The sequence below is a fragment of the Sus scrofa genome, chromosome 10 (assembly GCF_000003025.6).
Source record: "Sus scrofa isolate TJ Tabasco breed Duroc chromosome 10, Sscrofa11.1, whole genome shotgun sequence".
Lineage (NCBI taxonomy): Eukaryota > Metazoa > Chordata > Mammalia > Artiodactyla > Suidae > Sus > Sus scrofa.
In genome coordinates this window covers 40,729,162-40,752,717 of record NC_010452.4, presented here as the reverse complement: position 1 = coordinate 40,752,717, position 23,556 = coordinate 40,729,162, and the positions used below count along the sequence as shown (strand labels likewise).

The 23,556-nt window shown below is 46.1% G+C and overlaps 1 protein-coding gene across 6 annotated transcripts in view; it reads left to right on the top strand.

Annotated features, from left to right (window-relative positions):
• MAP3K8 (mitogen-activated protein kinase kinase kinase 8) overlaps positions 6,328-23,556 on the top strand; it is a 32,387-nt gene continuing 15,158 nt past the window's right edge. The window contains exons 1-2 of one of the 6 annotated variants that reach the window (XM_021064738.1): positions 6,328-6,526; positions 14,849-15,207. In XM_021064738.1, the coding sequence (XP_020920397.1) occupies positions 6,517-6,526; positions 14,849-15,207 (369 nt within the window). In that variant the 5' untranslated portion in view covers positions 6,328-6,516. The other 5 variants (XM_021064742.1, XM_021064740.1, XM_021064737.1 and 2 more) reach the window with 5 other exon arrangements.

Here is a 23,556-nt window from a genome sequence, read left to right as displayed (position 1 = left end):
AACCTTTCCAAAGGTCTCTGTTAAGATCCCCCTAACACCTCTACAAACTGTGTAGAACTGTCCATGATTTCTTAGTTGGGTATTTCCTTCAGAATGTCCTGGCTCTTATCAATTTCAGATATGTTTTCCAAGAACCCCAGGGAGATTTGCAGTGGGATAATCCAGTTCACTGGTAAAAAGGAAACCACTACCACACAGCTGATGATGCAATAAATAAAGCAAGTGTTTGTAAAAGAGGCTCAAGAAAACCGGAAGGTTTAGTATCTTAAAAAGAAAAACCACAGTGATTCGGCTTCCACCCGCTGGATTGGTTACCAGGTTTCTCCACGCAGCAACCTGGGTTTCTGTTACGAAGCAGAGGCCTATTCTGTTGAAAGGAAAACCCAACCACCAGCAAGCTTGACTCTACCTTCCCCTACGCTGAAGATATTACATTTTATCACCCAATGTGTGCTTTTTTTCCCCTATAATCTTTCACTTAACTCTTCTCTCCATTGAAACATTGGAATAAGAACGCCATTTACGAAGCCTCTTGATTTCATGAATAAGAACTCTTTCACCCCAGACCTAGAATCAGAAAAAAATGAAAAGATCAAGATACTATGTAATTGATTATATTTGATCACTGTTTATTTATGGGACTGGTATAGAGCAAATTTTTTTTTCCCATTTTTTGGCCACACCTGTGGCCTACGGAAGGTCCCAGGGCAGGGATTGAATCAGAGCCACAGCTACAACCTACGCCACAGCAACACTGGATCCTACATCCGGCTGGAGATGGAACTGGCAACACCACAGAGACAAGCCAGACCCTTAACCCACTGTGCTACAGTGGGAACTCCCACAACATTTCTTTATAATCCTCTTCTCTAAAGGGAGCTGCATATTACAGTAATAATACATGGGGCTTGGGGGTCAAAAGAGCCTCGAGACATGTTTCTGCTCTTCCCTAGTGACATGATTCTGCCTAGGTCACTCGCTTGACATTTACCCAGTGAAGGCGTTGCATTAAATCACCTCTGAGATCTTTGCTTACTTGGAGGATCGATCCATATCGACTCATAACAAAATGGAAGCATGGATTTAAATGATAAACAGCCACCACTACACAGCATCTTTTGACCCATATGTGGTCCCTATCATCTACATCATTATCTTTACTTGAGGGGCACATTCTCAGAAAGGCCCCCTCTGAGCTTAGCAAGATCCAGTTCATAAGCAACTTATTTTTTTTTTTTTTAAGGGCCGCATCCGAGGCATATGGAAGCTCCGAGGCTAGGGGTCTAACCAGAGCTGCCACTGCTATCCACAGCCACAGCCACAGCCACAGCAATGCCAGATCCAAGCCGTGTTTGCAACCTACACCACAGCTCTCGGCAACACCAGATCCTTAACCCACTGAGTGAGGCCAGGGATCGAACCCACATCCTCATGGACAATAGTCGGGTTGGTTTCCTTTGTGCCACAACGGGAATTCCCATAAGCATCTTCTTCTTTCCTTTACTTCCTCCGCTTTTTTGATCTCCATTGGGATACTTGTCAAAAGTTGAACTCTTACATGCATTTATTTATTTGTCCAGTATCTCACTGTCCCCAAGCTATCGGCTCCCTGAAGGCCACCAAATTTGTCCACTGCTGTTTTCCAGCTCCTGGAACCACCTGCCTGTATTATCTACACATGTCATCGGTGAATGAAGCAATGAGCATGCAACTCACCTTTTAAATGGTGTGATGGTTATTCTTTGCTTCTCACTTGCAAAACTAGTCACAGGGTAAAGGCAACAAAGTTTTAATTTCTGTGCATTACAAAGAAAATCAGACTGATGTTCACTACAATGTGGACAATAGTTACTGATGATCTGAGGACTGGGACTAGGGGACAGGTGGTGATGATAAATTTCATCAGCTCTGTTTTTCCAGAATGTCTTTACTAAACATAAATTGTTTTGTAATCAGATTTAAGTTTTTTCAAAGTACGAACTCTTTTTTGTTTTTGTGTTTTGGAGGCCACACCCGTGGCATGCAGAAGTTCCCGGCCCTGGGATTGAAACTGTGCCACAACAGCAACCCAAGCCTTTGCAGTAACAAGGCCGGATCCTTAACCCCCCCCGAGCCACTGGGGAACTCCTAAAGTACAAACTCTTGGTATGCCCTCTCATTTGGTGTTCTTCTGGGAGCAAAGTTACCACCTAGGTATCAGGATGGGGGCGCTTATGGGAACATTGCGGTGTGTCTGGAGCTTCTCCATCTTTAATTAACTACAGCTAAGAAGGGGCGGCTTACTGTTCTAGCACTGCTTGGAGGTCTGTGCCAGGAACTATGCTCGTGATTCTTGGATCTGGTGGGTGAAGCCAGGGGAGTGGACTGTGCAGCAATTCAATTAGTTAGAACCACTCATTGTGGCAGGTTTCAAGCAACCAAGGAGGTGGGGAGCCAAGCTGGTATGGCCTCTGAGAGCAGGGCCACAGGCAAAAGTAGGGAGGACTGGCTAGTGGCTTCACAGACAATAAATAGCAGCAGATGAAGTTTGGGTTGTAACCCTGGATCTATTGATTCCCATAAGTGGCTCTTGAATGAGTGACTTCGCACTTTAGCAAGTCCAAGAATATACTAAACTAATGGCTGATAGTTTTGAAAGCAGCCCATTTGGGTTAGAAATTTGGCTCTGGGTATTATCTGAGTAATCTCAGATAAGTTATTTACCTCTAAAATCAGATTCCTCAAGTGTCAAACAGGACTTTTTACCATAACTTTCACAGTTTTTGTGTTAGTGATATAACTGATGAATATGGGAAAGTATTATATTTTTCAAAAGCATTTTAGTACAGTATAAACACGTGTCATAATTGATTTCACTTTTCTCCTAATGTCAAAGCTGTGGGTTGTGGCTAGCACTTGATATTATTTTTTAAAAAGGAAAGCATAAAAAGTAAAATGAAAAAAAGCAGTGATAGGTTTTTTCCCCTTCTATAGATATCAAAACCAAAGCTCCACAAATTTATTGATTTGCCTACAATTACACGGACAGAAAGTGGCAAAGCAGAGGTCTGAATCCAAAAAGTGTTCTTTTACATGAAAAAGAACCTGTATGTGTATAACTGAGTCATTTTGCTGTAGAGCAGAAATTAATACAACATTATAAATCAACTACACTTCAATAAAAAACATCTTTTAAAGTGTTCTTGAGGAGTTCCTGTTGTGGCTCAGTGGAGGATGTGGGTTCAATCCCTGGCTTCCCTCAGTGGGTTAAGGATCCAGTGTTGCTGTGAGCTGTGTTGTGGGTCAAAGACTCAGCTCGGATCCCACGTTGCTCTGGCTGTGGGTAGGCTGCAAGCTCTAGCTCTGATTCGATGCCTGGCCTGGGAACTTCCATATGCCCCAGGTGCAACCCTAAAAAGAATTTTAAAAATTTAAATTATTAAAAAAAAAAAAAGTGTTCTTTTATTTGCTCTGTATTTCCCAGATCCATTGCCCTGGAGTCAGCTCTCAGGGGACTATTCAGCTCTCTGGGGTCGCAAGCCCCCCTTATACTGAAGGAGAATTCCCCAGGGGATTCCTACCAGGCAATGGGCTATCCTAAACTCAGCCAGTGGCAGTTTGGAAGGGAAATGTCCCCGCCCATTGGCCTCAGGGGCTGCAGAGGCCAATGACACTGACCCCGCCCCCTCCTCCCTGACTCCCATTCGGCTGTTAGAACAGAGGTGAGGCTCCAGCAGTAACAGAGAGGTCGGGACCCATGATCACCCTTCATTGTGGAAGGTTTTGCTGCTTGGGTAGAAATAAGAGCTATTCTGATGTATTATTGAATATTAGAAAAAGGAGGGCAGGGTACAAAGATAAATAACTGGAAGAGGAGTTCTGCCCTGGCACAGTGGGTTAAGAATCCCACTGCAGGGAGTTCTCGTTGTGGCTCAGGGGAAATGAATCTGTCTAGCATCCATGAGGGCGCAGGTTCCATCCCTGGCCTTGCTCAGTGGGCTAAGGATCCGGTGTTGCGGTGGCTGTGGTATAGGCCGGCAGCTACAGCTCTGATTTGACCCCTATCCCAGGAACTTCTATATACTGCAAGTGTGGCCATAAAAAGACAAAAAAAAAAAAAAAAAAAAAGAAAGAAAGAAAGAAAGAAAGGAAGAAAGAAAATTACCAATATAAAGAACTGGAGTGTGTCTGAAATTCATTTACATCTTGAAGAACGGGACCAGAGGCAGGAGCCTCTGGCAAAGGTGTAGCCTGGATGGGAGAGACTTTTCCCAACTGGCCTGTGGTCAGGCCTGTTTTCCTCCAAGAGGTACCGGCAAAACCAGCTGTGTGCCCAGGTGCCTTTGCGGTGGGAGGCAACCACTCACAAGTAGATGCAAGAAGTTGTTTGTTTGGGTTTGGGATCAGACTGACAGGGACTAGAATCTGGTTTCTTTGGACACATTATTTAATCTCTTTAAAGTCATGTAAATCCTTCCAACAAAAGGAGGGACTAGTGCTTGTCTCAGGGTGGAGTGGACTGCCTGGGGATCCAGTAACGGCTTAAAATACAACAGCTATTATAGTCATTTTTAGTATGGTCAGAGTGTAGCAGGATGCTTCATTCTTATGAAACTCACCCATCAAAGCGTCTTGATATTTAGTTTTTCTTAGTAAATTCTGGTGAACATTAATCCCTGGCTTGCTTTTTTTTTTTTTTTTTTCCCTTTCTCCTTCCTGCTGCACATGCACATAGAAGTTCCCACTCCAGGGATCCAATCCATGCCACAGCAGCGACCTGAGCTGCACCATGAGGGAACTCCTCCCTGGCTTTCATTAAGAAAGGGAAGAAGGAGTTCCCACTGTGGCTCAGCAGGTTAAGAACCCGACTAGTATCCATGAGGATGCAGGTTCAAACCCTGGCCTTGCTCAGTGGGTTAAGGATCCAGCATTGTCACAAGCTGTAGCATAGGTCTCAGATGTGACTGGGATCTCAGATGCTGTGGCTGTGGGATAGGCCGGTAGCTACAGCTCTGATTCAACACCTAGCCTGCGAACTTCCATATACCAAGGATGTGGCCATAAGAAAGCCAAAAAAATAAAAATAAAAATAAAAAATAAAAGAAAGGGAAGAAATCTCCCCAGTACACTCTGAGACGGAGTCTGCTGGCAGTTGTTTTTTGTGCTGTGACATAACTGCAAGGGCAAAAGCCAGAATAAGTTTAACTCACCAGATGTAAATGTATTATGTGAGAATAAGCATGCAACACCTTTTTTTTTTTTTTTTTTTTTTTTAAGATTGTTGAAAATAGTAATCTGACCAATTTCCTAATGTGTAGTGAATGAGAAATACTGTTTCAGGAGTTCCTGTCACGGCGCAGTGGTTAACGAATCTGACTAGGAACCATGAGGTTGCGGGTTCGATCCCTGCCCTTGCTCAGTGGGTTGACGATCCGGCGTTGCCATGAGCTGTGGTGTAGGTTGCAGACGCGGCTCCGATCCTGCATTGCTGTGGCTCTGGCGTGGGCCGGTGGCTGCAGCTCTGATTAGACCCCTAGCCTGGGAACCTCCATATGCTGCAGGAGCGGCCCAAGAAATGGCAAAAAGACAAAAAAAAAAAAAAAGAATACCATTTCAAAGGTGGTTAGTAAGGATTGTTTCTCTGAAGGATGCTAGTCTAGTGGTTTTCCTCTGTCTCTGTATTTGCATTTGCAGATGAGGCTGTATTTATTAAATTTTTTTTTTTTTTTTTTTTTTGTCTTTTGTCTTTTGTTGTTGTTGTTGTTGCTATTTCTTGGGCCGCTCCCACGGCATATGGAGGTTCCCAGGCTAGGGGTTGAATCGGAGCTGTAGCCACCGGCCCACGCCAGAGCCACAGCAACGCGGGATCCGAGCCGCGTCTGCAACCTACACCACAGCTCACGGCAACGCCGGATCGTCAACCCACTGAGCAAGGGCAGGGATCGAACCCGCAACCTCATGGTTCCTAGTCGGATTCGTTAACCACTGCGCCACGACGGGAACTCCTATTAAAAAATTTTTGAAGATTATAGTAGAGTTGATTTACAATGTTCTGTCAATTTCTGCTGTAAAATTTCTGCAATTTATGACTATATATATATATATACACACACATATGACTTTCTCCTCCCTCTGAAAATGTGAAAAATGAAAGCTATTGCCCAGGCCAGAGGAGAGAACTTTGAACTGTTACTGGGGGCATCCCAAGCCATGGGGCAATCTTGGAAGCCCAAGATGAAGAAATATTGCACCAGGAGTTTCCATTTGGAAGGCGGGCGAGAGAAGCACAGGGCAGTAGTTTCTGTTTTCAAAGTGCAGCCCGAGGGCCTCCCGTTTGGGGAAGTCACAGCACAAAGCAGTCAACAAGAAACAGAATACATTTCACATAGAACAGTGCGATTTAGGTACTTCAGGAGACCTAAGTTTTAGCTTTCTGCACAGGAGCATAGAAGGTGTCTGTTGCACACACATAGCCTTCAGAAAGGAAGGCCAAGCCTGAGAGGATGAGGAACCAGCAACCGGGGGATTTATCAGCCCATGCCCCAACGTGAGAACGCTATCACCAACCCAGCACCCTCCCTCTCCCTTCCGTGGCCTCCTTCCGTGGCTGTTACCACTTTGCCCAGTGATAGCAAAAGTTGGTAAGTGCGGGATGTCCCCTCTCATCCTGTCTGCCCTTCTCTCCGAGTCCTTGGGTGGGGGTGGGGATGCCACGGAAGTGGCAGGCACAGAGGTACCCCTGTATCCCTTCGGGCAGCCAGGTGCCTCTTCAAGCTTATCTGGGATGCCGTAGGGTGCTGCTGGGGGCGAGTAGAATTGAATGATGCACACGAGGTCCCTGCCGGGCTGATGGAAACCCTAGTCCGCCTCAAGATGTTGAGTTAGGCCAGCAGGTCCATCAGCCAGCAGCTGCAGGGAGCCCAGGCTCGGCTGGAGGAAGCGGTTTTTGTTTCAGCTACCGCAGGAGTGAGACCAAAGCACAAGGAGGGTTAGCAATGGGGGTAGGGCATGGGGTGGGTCAGGTGGTTCCCAAGGGTGGGGGAGGGGGAGGAGGCCCTGAATCTCCTCCCCTGGATGCTGTGTCTGCTGTCTTCTTAGAGACTTCCAAGCTGAATGCTCTGACAGTGCACGCAAGTTTTGTTTAGCTTTGTCACTGAGAAAGACAATATGAAAAAGTTCAATTATCACTGAAATCCACTCACATTATCATAAAAAATCAGACCTACTGGATTTTTTTTTTTTTTAAGGGTCGCACCAGCAGCATTTGGAAGTTCCAGGGCTAGTAGGGGTTGAAGCAGAGCTGCAGCTGCCTGCCATTGCCTCAGCCATGCCAGATCCCCGCAGCATGGCCACTTACACCACAGGTCGAGGCAATGCTGGATCCTTATCCCACTGAGCGAGGCCAGGGATAGAACCTGCATCCTCATGGATACTAGCTAGATTTTTTTTTTTTTTTTTGTACTTTTTGTCCTTTTAGGGCCGAACCCGCGGCATATGGAGGTTCCCAGGCTAGGGGTCTAATCGGAGCTGTAGCAGCTGGCCTACGCCAAGAGCCACAGCAACTCGGGATCCGAGCCTCGTCTTCGACCTACACCACAGCTCACAGCAATGCCCAATCCTTAACCTACTGAGCGAGATCAAGGATCGAACCGGCAACCTCATGGTTCCTAGTCAGGTTTGTTAACCACTGAGCCACGACGGGAGCTCCCACCAGTTAGATTTTTAACTTGCTGAGCCACCAGGGAACACCCAAGACACCTTTTTTTTTTTTTTTTCCAAGTCACATATAACTATTAATTTATTCCAGTTTATCCCAGTATTCTCTAAAAGTATTATATTTTGTGAATAGGAAAAAGACTGGAAAGCAGTGGCTTGTATTTTATTTATTAGTATAGACCCCATTAGGTTTACGTAGGCTAATGTATTGACCGGGTCACCTACCCATTACAAGCCTATTAATGTCTCAATCAGCTAATGGAGAAAGCCTCTTCAAGTAAACTCCAACACTGCAACTCAGTTTTTTTCAAGTGCATTTTACTGGCTGCAAACAGCTTCCAGAGCTGTTTTGTAATGTACTTTGGTAACGACTTCCTGAATCAGCCCCCCAGGTGGTTGCTCCTGGGCAAGCTTGAACCTAACTTTTCTCGCAAGCTCCTAAAAGAGCAGAATTGCTTTTGCAAGCCTGGGCAACCAAGTCTTGACAGAAAAATGCAAGTAAGTCTGCAAACTTTTTCATTCTTTTCTGTCGTCCTCTCAGCTCCAATAATCTGGGTCACCAGATCCGATCTTTGCTCATTAAAAAATGAGTTTGGATAAAACCGCTTAATTCCCTCCCCGCAGTGAAATCTGCTATTGCAAAAGCAATGACCAGCCAGAGAGAACCATGTCGGAGAGGACATGTCACCCCCCTCCCCCAAATGCAGCTATGTTCAGAAGACCTCTATGTAGGAAGTAAGACTAATACTTAGTTCCCAGAAAATTAGGTGTGGTTTTTTAATGAGCTCATCCAGGGAGAGGTTCCATGTTTCTATTTTTAAAATGCTTATAAAGATCATCCTTTGTTGCTCAAAGACAACGGATAGAGCGAGACCGTCTCACTTTACAAGGAGAGGCAGCTACTCGGCCAATCCAGTTTCCAGAGAAAAGACTAAGGGAGTTGATACTTCAGTTTCAGCCGAGACTAGGATAATCTGTTCCTGAACCCGGGCCAAATTCCACGGAGTCCGCGTCCGGGCTTCGGCCGAGTCAGGGCGGCAGGGTCGGTCCCAGCTCACCCCCACCTGCAAGCCCAGAAAAAGCCCAGTCCCCTGGACCAGGCGGGTGGGTAGTCCAGTCACCTGGAAATGGCACACGGCCCACGTGATTCTTGTCGCCGCACTCTAGTGTTTAAAATAATCTGGGGGGGGGGTGTGATCTAATGTCCTCAATCAGTCGTCACCATTTTTTTGGTTTGTCGGGCTCACTTTTACTAACATCTTGGACGCCCGTCAATCACCTTGTTAACCATCATCTCTGCGGGACCAGAAGCGTGGGCCTTGCTTCACATCTCAGTTCAGCTCACCTGGGTCCTCCAGTAATTCTCATAGGACTTCCTTGGGTGGGAATCGCAATTCACTTTCCACAAGAGAAACGTGGAGAGCCTTAGAGCGGGTCCGCTGCAGCCTTGAAACTATGTGTGCGTGTGTGCGTGCACGCGCGCGGCGCGCTTGGGTACTGAAAAGAGACGGATGTGGATTCCGTGAGGACGTTTGAATCTGGGCTCTGTCCCGCGCGTCCAACGTCCGGGTCGCTAGGATACAGAGCGTGTCTGCTCTACTGGACCTTTCTTTCTCCCGGCTGTCTTGCAAAATATCTTGATACTCCGGAAGTATTGGCGGGGGCGGTATGTATGTCTGCGCGCGCTGCAACTCGGTAGCTGTTGGGATGGGAATGTGCTGCAAAGTGGATTTCGTGGAGAGAGGCGTTATTTCCCTAGAACTTTCTTCCGGCTTCGCCGGGAGTAAACGCTTTCCATTCAAGAAGGAAGAACGCTCTAGACGAACTTTGATCTTTTTCCCAAGCAGGACAGAGAATCCCAGACTCGAAACTGAGGTTAGGAGATCAAGGCAAATGCACTCTGTAGTCGGGCAGTGCCACAAAATAACTAGTTCCAATAAAGACTGTGAAGAGCGAAACCAAGTTTTGGGGGCGGGTACCCCGGCTCCGGTCCAAGTGCTCTCCCCCGGGTTCGGGTTTACCCTGCGGCCGTTTCTCCCAAGCCCTTAAACTGTGTCCGTGCATGCAGACCAGGAATCCCCTCACTCTCTTCGAGTGACCTGAACCGCAGTCTAAGCAGGGCGGGCCGAGGTTCTGGGAAGCTCCCTGCGCCTTCTGTAGCGCGGTGGGGAGAGCCCGCGGTGCCTCTGTCCTCCTCCCCTCCCTAGCAGACATCAACACTAGCCTGGGGAGATAGGGGGCGCCGGAAACGGCCGGGGACACTGGAGTAGCGCCGAGGGCGCCAGCACCGTAGGAATTACGATCTTCCATAGGGCACTAGGAAGGGGTGCGGAAGTAACGTCGCACTTCGCAACTCCGCATCGGGGCGCTCGTCTACCTTCGGGCCGGGTCCCCAGGTTCGAGGGAAAACTCGTGGGTGTTTTCCCAGGCTGTGGGCCGGGACCGCGCTAGTGGTCCTGCCCGCGGGAGGCGTGGCGAGGCTGATCAAGCGCGGGGTGTCCTCCCGGGTCACGCCTCCAGCTCCGCCCCGCGCCCCGAGGGCAAAGGCGGGGGGCGGACGGGGGGAGGACGGAATTTCCCAGCGCGGGGGTTCAGGCTGCCCCGCAAGCCGGCGGGCTCTTTCTGTTTACGGAGAGAAAGGGGAAATGGAAAAGGCGGGGAGGCGGCGGCTGGAATCCGCTGCGCCTCCCCTCGGCCGGCTCAGTCTCGGTGAGTCAGGGGCCGACGAGGGCGGCCCGGGTGAGCGGGCGGCCCGGGGCTCACTCGGCCGCTCGGGCCTGGACAACGCGCCACGCTCCGGGGCCGGTCGCCCTGGCTCCGGCTTCTGCCGCCGCGGGACCTCGGGACCCCGACGCGCCCGGCTCCCGGGGGCGGCCTGCCAGCTCTGCAGCGAGTCGTCGGGGAACGGCGGCTGGAGCGTTCGGCCCGCGAGGTCGCGCGGAGGCCACAGGTGACGCAGAATTCGGGGGCGTCGTTCTGATAGCAGCGCTGAGGGGTGCCCCGGCGATTCCCACTGCGTCCGGCGGGCCGGGGCATCGGAGAGGACTCGGGCTCTGGGGGGTGGGGGCGTGCCTGCCTCCCGCCGCGGCGTTTCCGTCCTGCGTGCCGGTCGCCGCTGCAGCCGGCACGGATGGAAAGCACCTTGCGCAAGGGTCTCACGGGGCGCCGCCTCGAGACTCCTCCCCCTTCCTCCTCCTTCCCGGATCCCTAGCGCGTGAGCAGTGCCGGTCCACGCAGTGCGCGGGAAGGCAGGGACCCGCTGTCACCGCGCCTCTCATCGCGTGCACCACTGGCACGGCTGCACTCTCCCTGCTCAGACCCGGTGAGTGCACCCGGGGGCTAGGGGCCCCGATGCCACTTACGACGGGGGCTCCTCTAATTTGCAAGTCCTTTAAGGCTCCCTTTGCCTTAAGGAACCGGAGAAAGGGAGTGTGGGGTGGTGGCTGGCGAGGCCGAGAGCCTTTGAATAGCTGAAACTTAGTTTCTTGCTTGTAGCTTGGATCCTGTTCTGTGACTAATAGGGTGGTTAGAGCAGAACACGAATGCTGGGCTTTTGGCCTAAGAAAGAATGTTAAGGGGAGGTGGGGGGAGTTTTTTCACAGAGGTTTCCCCGTGGAAATGCCCTACTAGGATCCAAAGGTCCAGTTGGAGAACCACGCTTAGAAGGAAGCACCTCGAACAGGTTGTCCCCAGAAATTAGCCAGAAAGGCCGCGAGCTGTCTTGGAAGTGAAACATTGCAGTGTCTATTTCACTTTTGGAAAGACATATTTTGTCCCTCCACGAAGGACTGCTCTGGATAAAAACGGGGGGAGAAGCACTAATACAGTTCTTTCCATATCTATGGGCTGACTCCTAGGTACTTGCCAATTTGAAGGTAATTTGACGCCCCCAGATCTGATGGAATCAAGTTTGTGTGCAGTATTTCTGGTCTGTCCTATAAGGAAAATTGCATCGTTGAGGCAGCTAGAGGTTTTGAAGCAGGTTTTGAAGTGGCTGTACTTCTACTACAGCTAGAGTGGCATCATTCTGGGGCTTTTTGAGGACAAAAATATTGTTAGAAAAAAATCTTATTGGAGATGCTTCCTAAAGGGCAGTGTACTATTTTAGCAAAAAATAAAAAATAAATAAAAATAAAAATCTATTAAATGAGAAGTAACAGAAGGTATAATGATCCTTTGTTAGACAGAAATTTAGGCCAATCATCTGGGCCCTTTTCATTCACACTTGCCAGGAAACCTTCAACTTTTGTTTATGGAGATGGAAGCAGCCACAAGTACGACATCTATGTTGAGGAGAAGTATTTATTTGCTCATGATTTTATGGTCACTTTCAGAAATAACTCGAAGCAGATGATTTTGACTGTATCTGCCCATGGGTCCATTTCTAAAATTGGTATAGTTCCCTACGGCGTCCGCAAGGAGGGATTTGGATTGTGAACTGTGTGGGGAATGGTCCTTGTTGCTCAAGTGGATATACCTTGACCTTTCAGATTTTTTTCTGGATGGCTACTGATCTTGAATGACTCAGAAATTATCAGCATCTTGTCTGCTTCCTAAAGGACAGAAAGTGCTGAGTTTTTTCCCCCGGGGATCTTTAGCAGGTGAACGGGTCTTCAGGGTTGTCTCAGGAGCATGCAGATTTGTGTGAGAGGCAGCCGGCGTTGCCAAGGAATTAGTGGCAGTGGGGACGGTCACACGCTCCTCCACCTCGACACCCTGCTTCTTCCTTCCTTTCCACTGCCAGTGCCCGGATTGGGTGGGGGTGTGTGTGTGTGTGTGTGTGTGTGTGTGTGTGTGTGTGTTTCGCCCCTTAGGCTTTACATATAAATGCTGCAGACTTTCTGCATGATTTAAATATCAAAACCTGCCTTTCCTCTCCTGGCGATCAGCTGATTGACTTGTGAATGGTAGGGACCTTTTCCTCTGTTTCTGGAGTCCTGTGACTCCTGGGAACTTTACTTTCTCTTTGCTCAGCCATTTGATAAGTAAATCCGGGAACCTTGACATTTTTCAGCCAGTGGGGTCCTAAGTCAGGCTGTTTTTAATTCCGTTTTTTTTTTTTTTTTTCCAGTAAATTCTAAAAGTAGAAACTGCAACTAAATGGCCCTGTGAAACTCAAGCTGAATGTTCCTCCATTAACCTAAGACATTCCTCTCATAACCCGACAGGCTCCAAGAGCCTGATATCAGTCTTTTTTTTTTTTTAATTTCTTTTTAGTTTATTTAGTTTTTGGCTGCCCTATGGCATATAGAGTCGAGGATCCTGAACCCACTGTGCCAGGCAGGCATGGAACCTGCAGCGCTCCACAGCCAATCCCCCTTGCACCACAGCAGGAACTCCCTGAGATCAGTCTTCCTCAAAGATGTACAAAGTCTCAGGAAGGGAGTTTCCTTTGCTCAGATGTAACTGTGGTGATAACCGCCATCAAAGCATTGCATAGGTTTCTGCCTTTTTTTGTCTCTTCTTTTAGATAGTCTTTTAAAACCTCACTGTGAAGAAGAAGCGTCGAAATAGGTGGCCACAGCCCATTTTCAGATAAGAAAGGAAGCCTAATGCAATGTCTGCAAAGCCAGGAATTTGACTCTGTACTTCTGTTTCATGCACATTATAGCAGCTGCCAAGGTAACAGTTTATCTACTGTGTGCCAGGCGCTGCACCCAGCACCTTACATTCTAGAACTTCTTTAAGCCTTACAGCAACCTTTGAGGGGGGTGCCATTAATCGCTTCCATTTTACACTTGGGGTGCAGTGAGGTTAAAGTACTTGCCCAAGGTCTGGCAGACGCCAAAGGAGGCCCTGAGATTTGATTCCCTGCAGTCTGAGTTTAGGTTCTAGGCGGTAGGTCAGAATGCACAATCCTAGACTTCCTTCCCCAGACTTAATTTGTATATCAGACGATCATCCAGTAATAACGGACACTAAGGTGCATCGTGCTTTTCTCAAATGAAATTCTCCAAGAAGCCTGTGTCTGGGTCTTAATGGCCAAGTGGCCCCAAGGTGGAGTATTTCTTGGAGTTTTGCGCTTATGCTTCAGGTTGATGAAGCCGGTGGCTTTGAGCACCGCGTGTTGAATGCATTGCAGGCTTGTGCTTTTAAGAACCGGAAACCTCTCTCAGGGAGAGCCCGTGCTTTCCAGAGCACAGTAGTTTAAGGAGACATACCTACCTTTAAATTCTCTTAGATCGCAGTCCTTTTATCTTTAATCCTTTGAAATGGACTTGTTCCAAAATTCCGAGTAAAGGCATCATTGTTTACCCTTGATTTACCTTCTTTTTCTCATTCAGAGGCCTGCAAGGGTGGTTCCCCATTTGGATATAAGATCTGAGAAACAATTTTGGCTAATCAGAGTTAGTTGACCTTGTCCGTATCTTGCTTATGACAGATTTGGCTTCCCTGGGTTCTTTGTAATACCACAGCTTCTCCAGAGTCATTGATCCAGACACTAAATTAACCTTCCCGAGTCCTTCGGATATATGCTTTGCACTGTTAAAGAATCCTGGTCACAGGAGGGGACAGCAGGTGAAACGCATCTTCTGCTTTCTCAAACCCGTCCTGGGCAGAAAGAGGATTTGTAATTTGATTTGCTGTCTCCTTTTTAAATGAGCTGTGTAATATATTTGCATCAGAATTATCCCCCAAACTTGGACTTGTACCATCATCAGATTTGCTAAGGTTAAACTCCATTTTCCATGCTTCTGGCTTCAGGCCCTGAATTTTATTTGCAGAGCCATCTCCTGAATTTGGTAAAGAAGTTTCCTTCTTTCTTTCTTTCTTTTTTTTTTAAAGGCGTAAAAGCCACAGACCAGGCAGGGGAGGGTTGCAGCATGGTTGCAAACTCTCCAGGCCCAGAAGCCTCCACTCCTGCTGCTCCAACCCATGCTTATTATGTTTAATGAAAGTTTGTGTTCAGTGGCTCCAAGTCAGTGAGTGAGTGACCAGTGAGCTCCGTGGGTCTCAGGTTTCTCCTCTGTAACGTGAGCGCTGGACGAAAGGTCACCTAAGGGCCCTTTTTGCACTGTCTGCACCTGACCTCACACACGTGGTGGACAGAGCCCTTATTTTATGAACAAAGGCACATAGAAGCTGATTCCCAGTGCTTTCGCAAGTGCAGAGACAAACACAGGAAACTAAGTTGTGGCACTTTCTTTTGCAGACTCTCTGGGGAGCTGGCCAGGGATGGAGTACATGAGCACCGGAAGTGACAACAAAGAAGAAATCGACTTATTGATGAAACATCTGAATGTGTCCGATGTAATAGACATTATGGAAAACTTATACTCCAGTGAAGAGCCAGCAGTGTACAAACCCAGTCTGATGACCATGTGTCAGGACAGTAATGACAATGAGGAACGGGCCGAGTCTCTGCTTCTCAGTGGCCAGGAAGGGCCATGGTTGTCGTCGGTCAGATATGGAACCGTGGAGGACTTGCTTGCTTTTGCCAACCACATATCCAATGCTGCAAAGCGTCTATATGGACACCGACCCCAGGAATCTGGGATCTTATTAAATATGGTATGTGTTTTCCCCCTCACTTGAGCACTGTGTGTACAGCTTGCCGCTGCAGCTTCATTTAATGCTGAGTGGCTTTGGAACTTGGTTTAGATTGGCTGCCACGGATGGTTTTTTAAAAATGGAATTTTCGTAGGAATTACCTCCATGTGAAAGATGCAAAAAAAAGGTCTTGATTATAAGTTTCATTTAAAGAATGCTTTCCAGGAGTTCCCGTCGTGGCTCAGTGGTTAATGAATCTGACTAGGAACCATGAGGTTTCGGGTTCGATCCCTGACTTTGCTCAGTGGGTTAAGGATCCTGCGTTGCCGAGAGCTATGGTGTAGGTCGCAGACGTGGCTCAGATCTGGCATTGCTGTGGCTCTGGTGTAGGCTGGTGGCTGCAGCTCCGATTAGACCCCTAGCCTGGGAACTTCCATTTACCATGGGAGCAGCCCCAAAAAGCAAAATAAATAAATAAACAAAGAAAGAATGCTTTGCATATTTTAGGAGTCGTTTTCCACATAGGTGGTTGAAAAGAATGAATTTTAATTTTTCAATTCATTCAAGAGCCTACTTGTCAATTACACAGCAGATAAAGGCTTACTGAGAGATTCCATCTAAGAGAGGAATAAAGGCTTTGTCTTTAATATATGTTTTTAAGTTGAAATATAGTTGATACGTGATTTTACATGAGTTGCAGGTATACAGTATAGTAAGTCACAATTTGCAAGGATTATACTCCACTTATAATTACTATACAGTATTGGAGTTCCTGTTGTGGCCCAGTGGATTAAGAATCTATCTGTCAGTGGATTTAGACTACTATCCATGAAGATGTGGGTTTGATCCCTGGCCTCACCTAGTGGGTAAAGGATATGGTATTGCCACAAGCTATGGTGTAGGTTGCAGATCCAGCTTGGATTTGGCATGGTTGTGGCTATGGCTGTGGCATAGGCCAGCAGCTGTAGCCCTGATTTGACTCCTAGCCCACGTACTTCCATATGCCACAGGTGTGGCCCTAAAACAAAAAAGGAAGAAAGAAAGGAAGGAAGAAAGAAAACGTTGGCTATATTCCTTAAGTTGTACAATATACCCTTGTAGCTTTTTAATTTTTTTTTTTAAGTTTTACTGACGTATAGTTGATTTACCATGTTGGGATAATTTCTGCTAAACAACAAAGTAGTTCAATTATCCATGTACACACATCCATTCTCTCCTTGTAGCTAATTTTATAGATAACAGTTTATTCCTCTTAATCCTCTCCCCCTATGTTTCCCCTACCCCGACCCTCTTCCCACTGGTAACCACCAGTTTGTCCTCTATACCTCTGAGTCTTTTTTGTTATATTCACTAGTTTGTTTTATTTTTTTAGAGTCCACATATAAGTGATAGTCATACAATATTTGTCTTTCTCTGTCTATTTCACTTAGCATAATACCTTTCAAGTCCACCCGTGTTGTTGCACATGGCAAAATTTCATTCTTTTTTTGGCTGAGGGTACACACACACACAAAACATCTTTTTTATCCACCTGTCAGTGGATACTTGGGTTGCTTCCATACCTTGGCCATTGTGAATAATGCTGCTATGAACATTGGGGTGCATGAATCTTTTCAAATTAATGTTTACATTTTTTTTCAGAGCTATATCCCAGAGTGAAACTGCTGAGTGATATGGTGGTTCTCTTTTTAGTTTTTTGAGAAATTTCCATACCATTTTCCACAGTGGCTTTGCTAATTCACATTCCCACCAACAGTATACATGGGTTCCCCTTTTCTCTACATCTTTGCCAACATTTGCTATTTTGTTCTTTTTGATGACGACCATTCTGACAGGTGTGAGGTGATATCTCATGGTGGTTTTGATTGCATTTCTCTGATGATCAGCGATGCTGAGCATCTGTTTATGTGCCTGTTGGCCATCTGCATGTCCTCTTTGGGAAAATGTCTATTCAGGTCTTCCGCCCATTTTTTACTTGGGTGGTTGTTTTTTTGATGCTGACTTGTAGGAGCTGTTTACATATTTTGGGTATTCATTTGAAAATATTTTCTCCCATTCAGGAGACTGTCTTTTTGTTTTGATAATGATTTCCTTTGCTCTGTCAAAGCTTTTCAGTTTAATTAGGTCCCGCTTGTTTATTTTTGCTTTTATTTCCTTTGCTTTCGGAGATGGATCCAGCAAATATTGCTACAATTTATGTCACAGAGTGTTCCGTTTAATTCATAGTTTTGAAGGCTGAATTTTTGTGCTCCTCTCTTGTCACATCTTGCAACGTCACAATATTAATACTGGCTAAATTCAGTTCTTGCAGACATGGAGTTTGTGGGCAGTACATAGCTATCCACAGATTCACTCTCCTTCATTGGCAAAGCATGAGTGACAGGTGGAATATTTGTTAGGTATGCCAAATATGCAAGTAATCGAAAATATTGTGACAACACTTAGTTGTCACAACAGAAGTCAGGTGATGTGTTCAGGTGTGCCTGGGAGTCCGTCAGTCTCTTTGTGTGTCAAAGGTGAGTGTAGGTGCTGGCTAAAGATGATCCGATTTTTTCAAAAGAGCAATTCGCAAACGAGTGGGTGGGACCTTGCAAAACATGTTTATTGATGAAAATACCTGCCTTTCTTTGGTGCAGCTACATGGCAAGATGGCACATGTAAGGAGGGCAGTCCCGAACAAGTAAAGAGTCTAGTCCAAGTGCTTTATTGTTATTAGTAGTAGTATTGTTATCACTCTTTGTGGACCACATTCATCCAATTAAAAAAGAGCCCAGTGATTTAGGTCAACTATGTAGTGAATTGTTGTGTTGGAAGCCAGTTGTGTTCAGCTATAGCCCAATTTGCAGCCAGATTGCAAATGATATTTGGAGAAAAAAATAAATGAAAGATTATGTTTTGCATAGTTCCATGACTTGCTTTGGTCTGGATATACCAAACTGTATTTGATAGTTGGTTTACTTTGAGAAGAGCACTTCTTTTTATACCTGGGAAGTAATAATTTGAAGTAAGGGTGAGACTTGATTTTCTTAGCTAAAATATTGCTGCAGAACGCCGGTTCAACATAATACGTATGTCTACAACCTGAAACATAATTGTTTATGTATTTCTCTCTTTTTAACATATTTATTTGTTAAAATGGGTATTTAAAAGGAAAACGTGCAGCATAAACCCATTATTTTTTCTTATGATAATATTTTAATAGAGACAAGCTTATTTTTTCTGGAGCATCAGACTGTTGAGAGATGGGTCATAGAATTGGGAATGTACGGATGGGAATTTGGAAAAATGATAGAGTCCAAAGCAATAGCTTCCTGAAGGTTTGGAGGTTGGGGGTGGGGAGAAGCTAATGCAGCAAAGGGGAGAAATGAAGACATGAAAAGAAAGTGAAAACCTTATCAGCAAAGGGTAAGAGTAAAATGTTGCCTTAGAAGCATGTGCTCTCGAAATGAACCAAGACATATTCAGGAGAAAATTTAAGAACAGGACATCATAAAAGGAGTCTTTAAAACTTTCAAGAAGCTTTTTGTTTTAAAAGATGATCAAGAATATGAACCTAAGCAAGACTTAAACATGGAATGGAAAAACAAGAGAAGCTTAAAATCCCCAGGAATGTAGCCCCTGCCTCCTTGGGCAGATCATCCCATGGTTGATGGCTCTGCCAGCCGTGGTTGGCTTTTCCTGTCACCTTAAAGATTGGATACATCCCTGGGACAGCTAGTAACCCATCACAGTTCTGTTTTATCAGTAATGGCATAGAAACCGAGATTTGCCATCCCAGATCAAAGCCGATCTGAGGCAAGAGGATGGAGGCAACGTTTGCTTCTGGTTTCCTTCATCCTCATGAGATGTTCTCCTGGGAAGCATCAAGACCTTCCTCTTTCCATGGTCCTCCCCCTAAGACCCTATCCAAACTCTTCTCTTCTGGCCTTGCTGCTCTCTGTTCTTCTGCTTTACAACGTGACAGCTAGTTATCTACGGAACAGATGGGTCCCAAAGTAAAGTTGACCTTCAAATGTATCTGCCTACGGACCACATGCTTTCCTTCCAGTCGTCATCTGTTCACTTGCTAGACGGAGCTCAAACATCGGCAGGGGATGGGGGGCTTTTCCAGGTGCTAGAGAGACAGTGTGGCACAGTTTGTGCTCCCTGGTAGCCTTCTGCCTGCTGAAGGAGGCGTGTAAATAGGTCATTATATGCAGTGTAGTACTTCCCACTAGAGCTACGCCCTGGTCGCTATGGAAACCGTCAGGCGGGGTACCTCACACAACCATGAGGGTGGGTAGGAGGAAGGGAGAATGTTGGAAGCTTCCAAGAGGGATTAATTGATGCCTAAATCACTGAGTTGGAATCGGCCAGATGAAGGGCATGGAGAGCCGAGAATGTGCCAGAGGAAGGCACAGACTTGGTGACCAACAGGCATAGCGCCCAGGGCATTCATTAGATAGGGTGGAGGACCAGGAATGACAGAAAAACCCTGAAGCATACGCATGATAAATGGTGGTCTGCCTGTGTGTGTGAGTTGGTGCTGCTTTCCTAAAAATAGTCTTTTAAAGATTCCACCGTCTTTCCAGCGGGACCTGGGAAGAAACTTGAGACTCAGCCAGGGTTTGCATGGTATGAAAGTGCCACAGATTGCTTATGATCTAGACCAACTCTTACCCTCATCTAGGGACAAATGACCTAACATGGGTTCTGAACCTCTTGGGTCATTATTTGGGGAGCTGAAGGAACTTGCTCTTGGATGTGGATGGCCAATGCTGGCTGCTGTTCCCCAGGAGATTAGTCATCCTGGCTTCTCAGGGTGAAAAAAAAAAAAAAAAAAGTTACAGATCCTTGAGTCAGGGCCTCAGTCTGATGCTTGAATCACTGCCTTCATCTCCAATAATTGCTGGGGCATTTTGGACTGTGCTTGGAAATCAGTGATGAAGCATTCATCATGGTCTGGGGCATTTCATGTCGTATCGGCCAGTGCTTTTTATTTTTGTTTTTTTCTTGATGCACCTGAGGCACATGAAGTTCCCCGGCGAGGGGTCAGATCTGAGCTGCACTGGTGACCTATGCCGCAGTTGCGGCAACCCTGGATCCTTTAACCCACTGCGCTGGGCCAGGGATTGAACCAGGGTCCTGGTGCTGCAGAGATGCCACTGATCCTGTTGTGCCACAGCAGGAACTCCCGGAAGGTCCTTCCTGAGCTGGTGCTAAAATCCATCTCTGACTCCCCTCAGTCCTTGTCCTAACTCATGGCTGTAAAAATGTGTGTGTTTATATATATATGGAAGGAGCAGTGGGTGAGGCTGCAGGCCCACGCACGAAAGTGCCTGGGTCCGTGTCTCAGCTCTGAAATGGACTAGTGTGGTAGTGGGCCAGTTATTTATTTATTTATTTATTTATTTTTGCTTTTAAATTTTTTTTTTTGCGAATCAGAGCGTCAGCTGCAGGCCTATGCCACAGCCACAGCAACGCCAGATCCGAGCTACATCTGCAACCTACACCACAGCTCACGGCAATGCTGGATGGATCTTTAAGCCACTGAGCAAGGGCAGGGACGGATCCCAAATCCTCATGGATACTAGTTGGGTTTGTTATTGCTGAGCCACAGCGGGAACTCCACCTTGCCTCTTTTCCTGCAGCCCAAGATCACATCCATTTCCTAGGCACCACATCACACAGGTCCCTTATGGAATTATTCTAACTTCCCTGTGGACTTCTATCAAGTGCAACCCCAGGGCCTAGTGTTTTTTTTTTTTTTTAGAATCCATGGCAGTGAACTGGAGGAGGAGTGAACTGGGGAAGGCACCCCTCTAGGGTCTGCACTTGAAGTTGGCTTTGCTACCTTGAAAAGAGAAGGGGCAGCACAGATTTCCACAAGATTATTTGCTTGGGCCCCTGGAAAGAAGAAGAAGGAGGAAAAAGAAACATTTCAAACCCAAATAGGGAAGGTCTAGGGCTCAGGAAAGATGAGGGAACTTTGCAGAACATGCACTGGCTGGTGCTTGCTTGTTACGCTGCAGGGTCAGGGATTGTCAGCAGAGGTGGCCGTGGAGAACTTGCGGGATGTTCAGAGAAAGGTCCCCAGAACGAGGGGGATTGTGAAACTGGGCAAAGGACCTTTGCAGTGTTTGATCTGAAGAGAAGGTCAGGGTGTGCTCAGTGATGTGTAGATGCAGGCATATAATAACTGGGATTCAATCATGCATAGCTTTCATTACAGCCTCCGGAAGATCAAAGGCTCTTATTGGAAGAATAAGTGCTACAGCTTTGGGGTCAGACAGACCTGAATTCGAGTCCTGGCTCTGTCACCACCTAGAGAGTTACCTAACTTCTTGAAGCCAGTTTCTTCATCTGTAAATGGAGATATGCAGAGTCCCCACCTCACAGGACTGTTCTGAGACTTCAGTGAGTTACTTTGTGAAAGACGCAGCATGGTGCCTGGCCCAGAATTAGCCCTCCGTAGATTGTGGGTATTCTTCACTCTTCATCCTCTTGGCTAGACTAAGAGGACCCTGGGTCAAGGTGGATGGTAGCAGATTCTGGATGGATAGGAGTAAGGAAAACTTTCAAGTGAAGTAGGTCAGATGGAGAAAGACAAATTTCAGATGATATCACTTATTCGTGGAATCTAAAATATGATACAAAGTAGCTTATTTACAAAACAGAAACAGACTCACAGACATAGAGAACAGACTTTGGGTTACCAAAGGGGAAAGGAAAGGAGGGAAAAATTAGGAGTTTGGGATTAGCAGCTACAAACTGCTGTATGAAAGAGCCAAACAACAAAGTCCTACTGAAGAGCATGGGGAACTATAGTCAATATTTTATAATAACCTATATGAGAAAGAATCTGAAAAAGAACATATGCATTTATTTATATATTATACTAATATATTAGTATAGTCATGCAATATATTTATAAATATACTGTTACATATTTATACATTAATATCTTTACATATATGTATATTATGTATTTATATAAAATTATATATTATATAAATATATAATATATCTTGCTATATGTAAAGATATATATGTATTTATATAAAATATGTTACATAAACATAATATATATCTTGTTACATATAATATATATTTATATATATTGTTATATATTTATACACAGACACACAGACACACACACACACACACACACACATATATATAAAGCACTTTGCTGTATACCTGGACCTAACATAACATTGCAAATCAACTATTTGTCAATAAAAAAATTAAAATAAAAATTAAAATAGGCATTCCCGTCGTGGCGCAGTGGTTAACGAATCCGCCTAGGAACCATGAGGTTGCGGGTTTGATCCCTGGCCTTGCTCAGTGGGTTAAGGATCTGGCATTGCCGTGAGCTGTGGTGTAGGTCTCAGACACGGCTCGGATCCGGCGTTGCTGTGGCTCTGGTGTAGGCCGGTGGCTACAGCTCCGATTAGACCCCTAGCCTGGGAACCTCCATATGCCACGGGAGCGGCCCAAAGAAATAGCAAAAAAAAAAGACAAAAAAAAATTAAAATTAAAAAAAAAAGTGAAATTTTCATGAAGGCGAGTTAAGCACCAGCGTGGATTCCTGGAGAATCGAGTGAAATTGGACCTGTAAGTATTTAATAGCAAGGAATAGGCAATAAAGTGATGCCGCCGAGGGCCCTGAGCCTGGTTCCCTCTGAAAATGGGGAGGACTAAATCTGTCCAGTTCCCGGCCTGCTGTAAAAGTGACCCTCCTGTAACTTGAGGTGACGTGCTTCTAGAGAGGAGGTCATATTTCAAACTCGGTGAGACCGTGGTCTCTACTGAGTCATTTTTCCTCCCGGGTCCTGCACAGAGGGCAGGCTCAGTAAATGAGAAGTTTTTAAGGGTAATGACTTCACGTTTCTAAGTATTAGTGTCACTCTCTACTTCTCCCCCTGACTCATCCTGAGCATGTCTGCTCCTGGGGTGTGGCCAAGATTAGCAAGAATGGGTCCTGAGTGAATAGCCCTTCCAGTCACCCGGATTATTCCCGGAGCAGAGTCCATGGCCCGTGTGAGGAGCCCCCCAGGCATGTGGAGGTGAATCAGGTGTCCACTCTTTCCCCACGTGCTCCACATTCCCCTGCAGCTCCTTCCCCTCTTGAAAGAACTTCATGCCACTTTGATAGTTCTGTCATTCCCGAATTCATAATCTGAAGTCTTAATATTACTAATGATGTGGGGGTAAAACCGATATTTTTGAGGCTCTAGCCCTTGAGAGGGCACCCCCATACTTTTTGTTAAGCATGTGCCCCAAATCACATCTCCAGAGATTCTTATTCATTTGTTTTCATTTTAATTATAATTACTTCTCCATTTAATTTTTCCCTCTTTAAAAAATTGAGATAGATTTTATATCCAG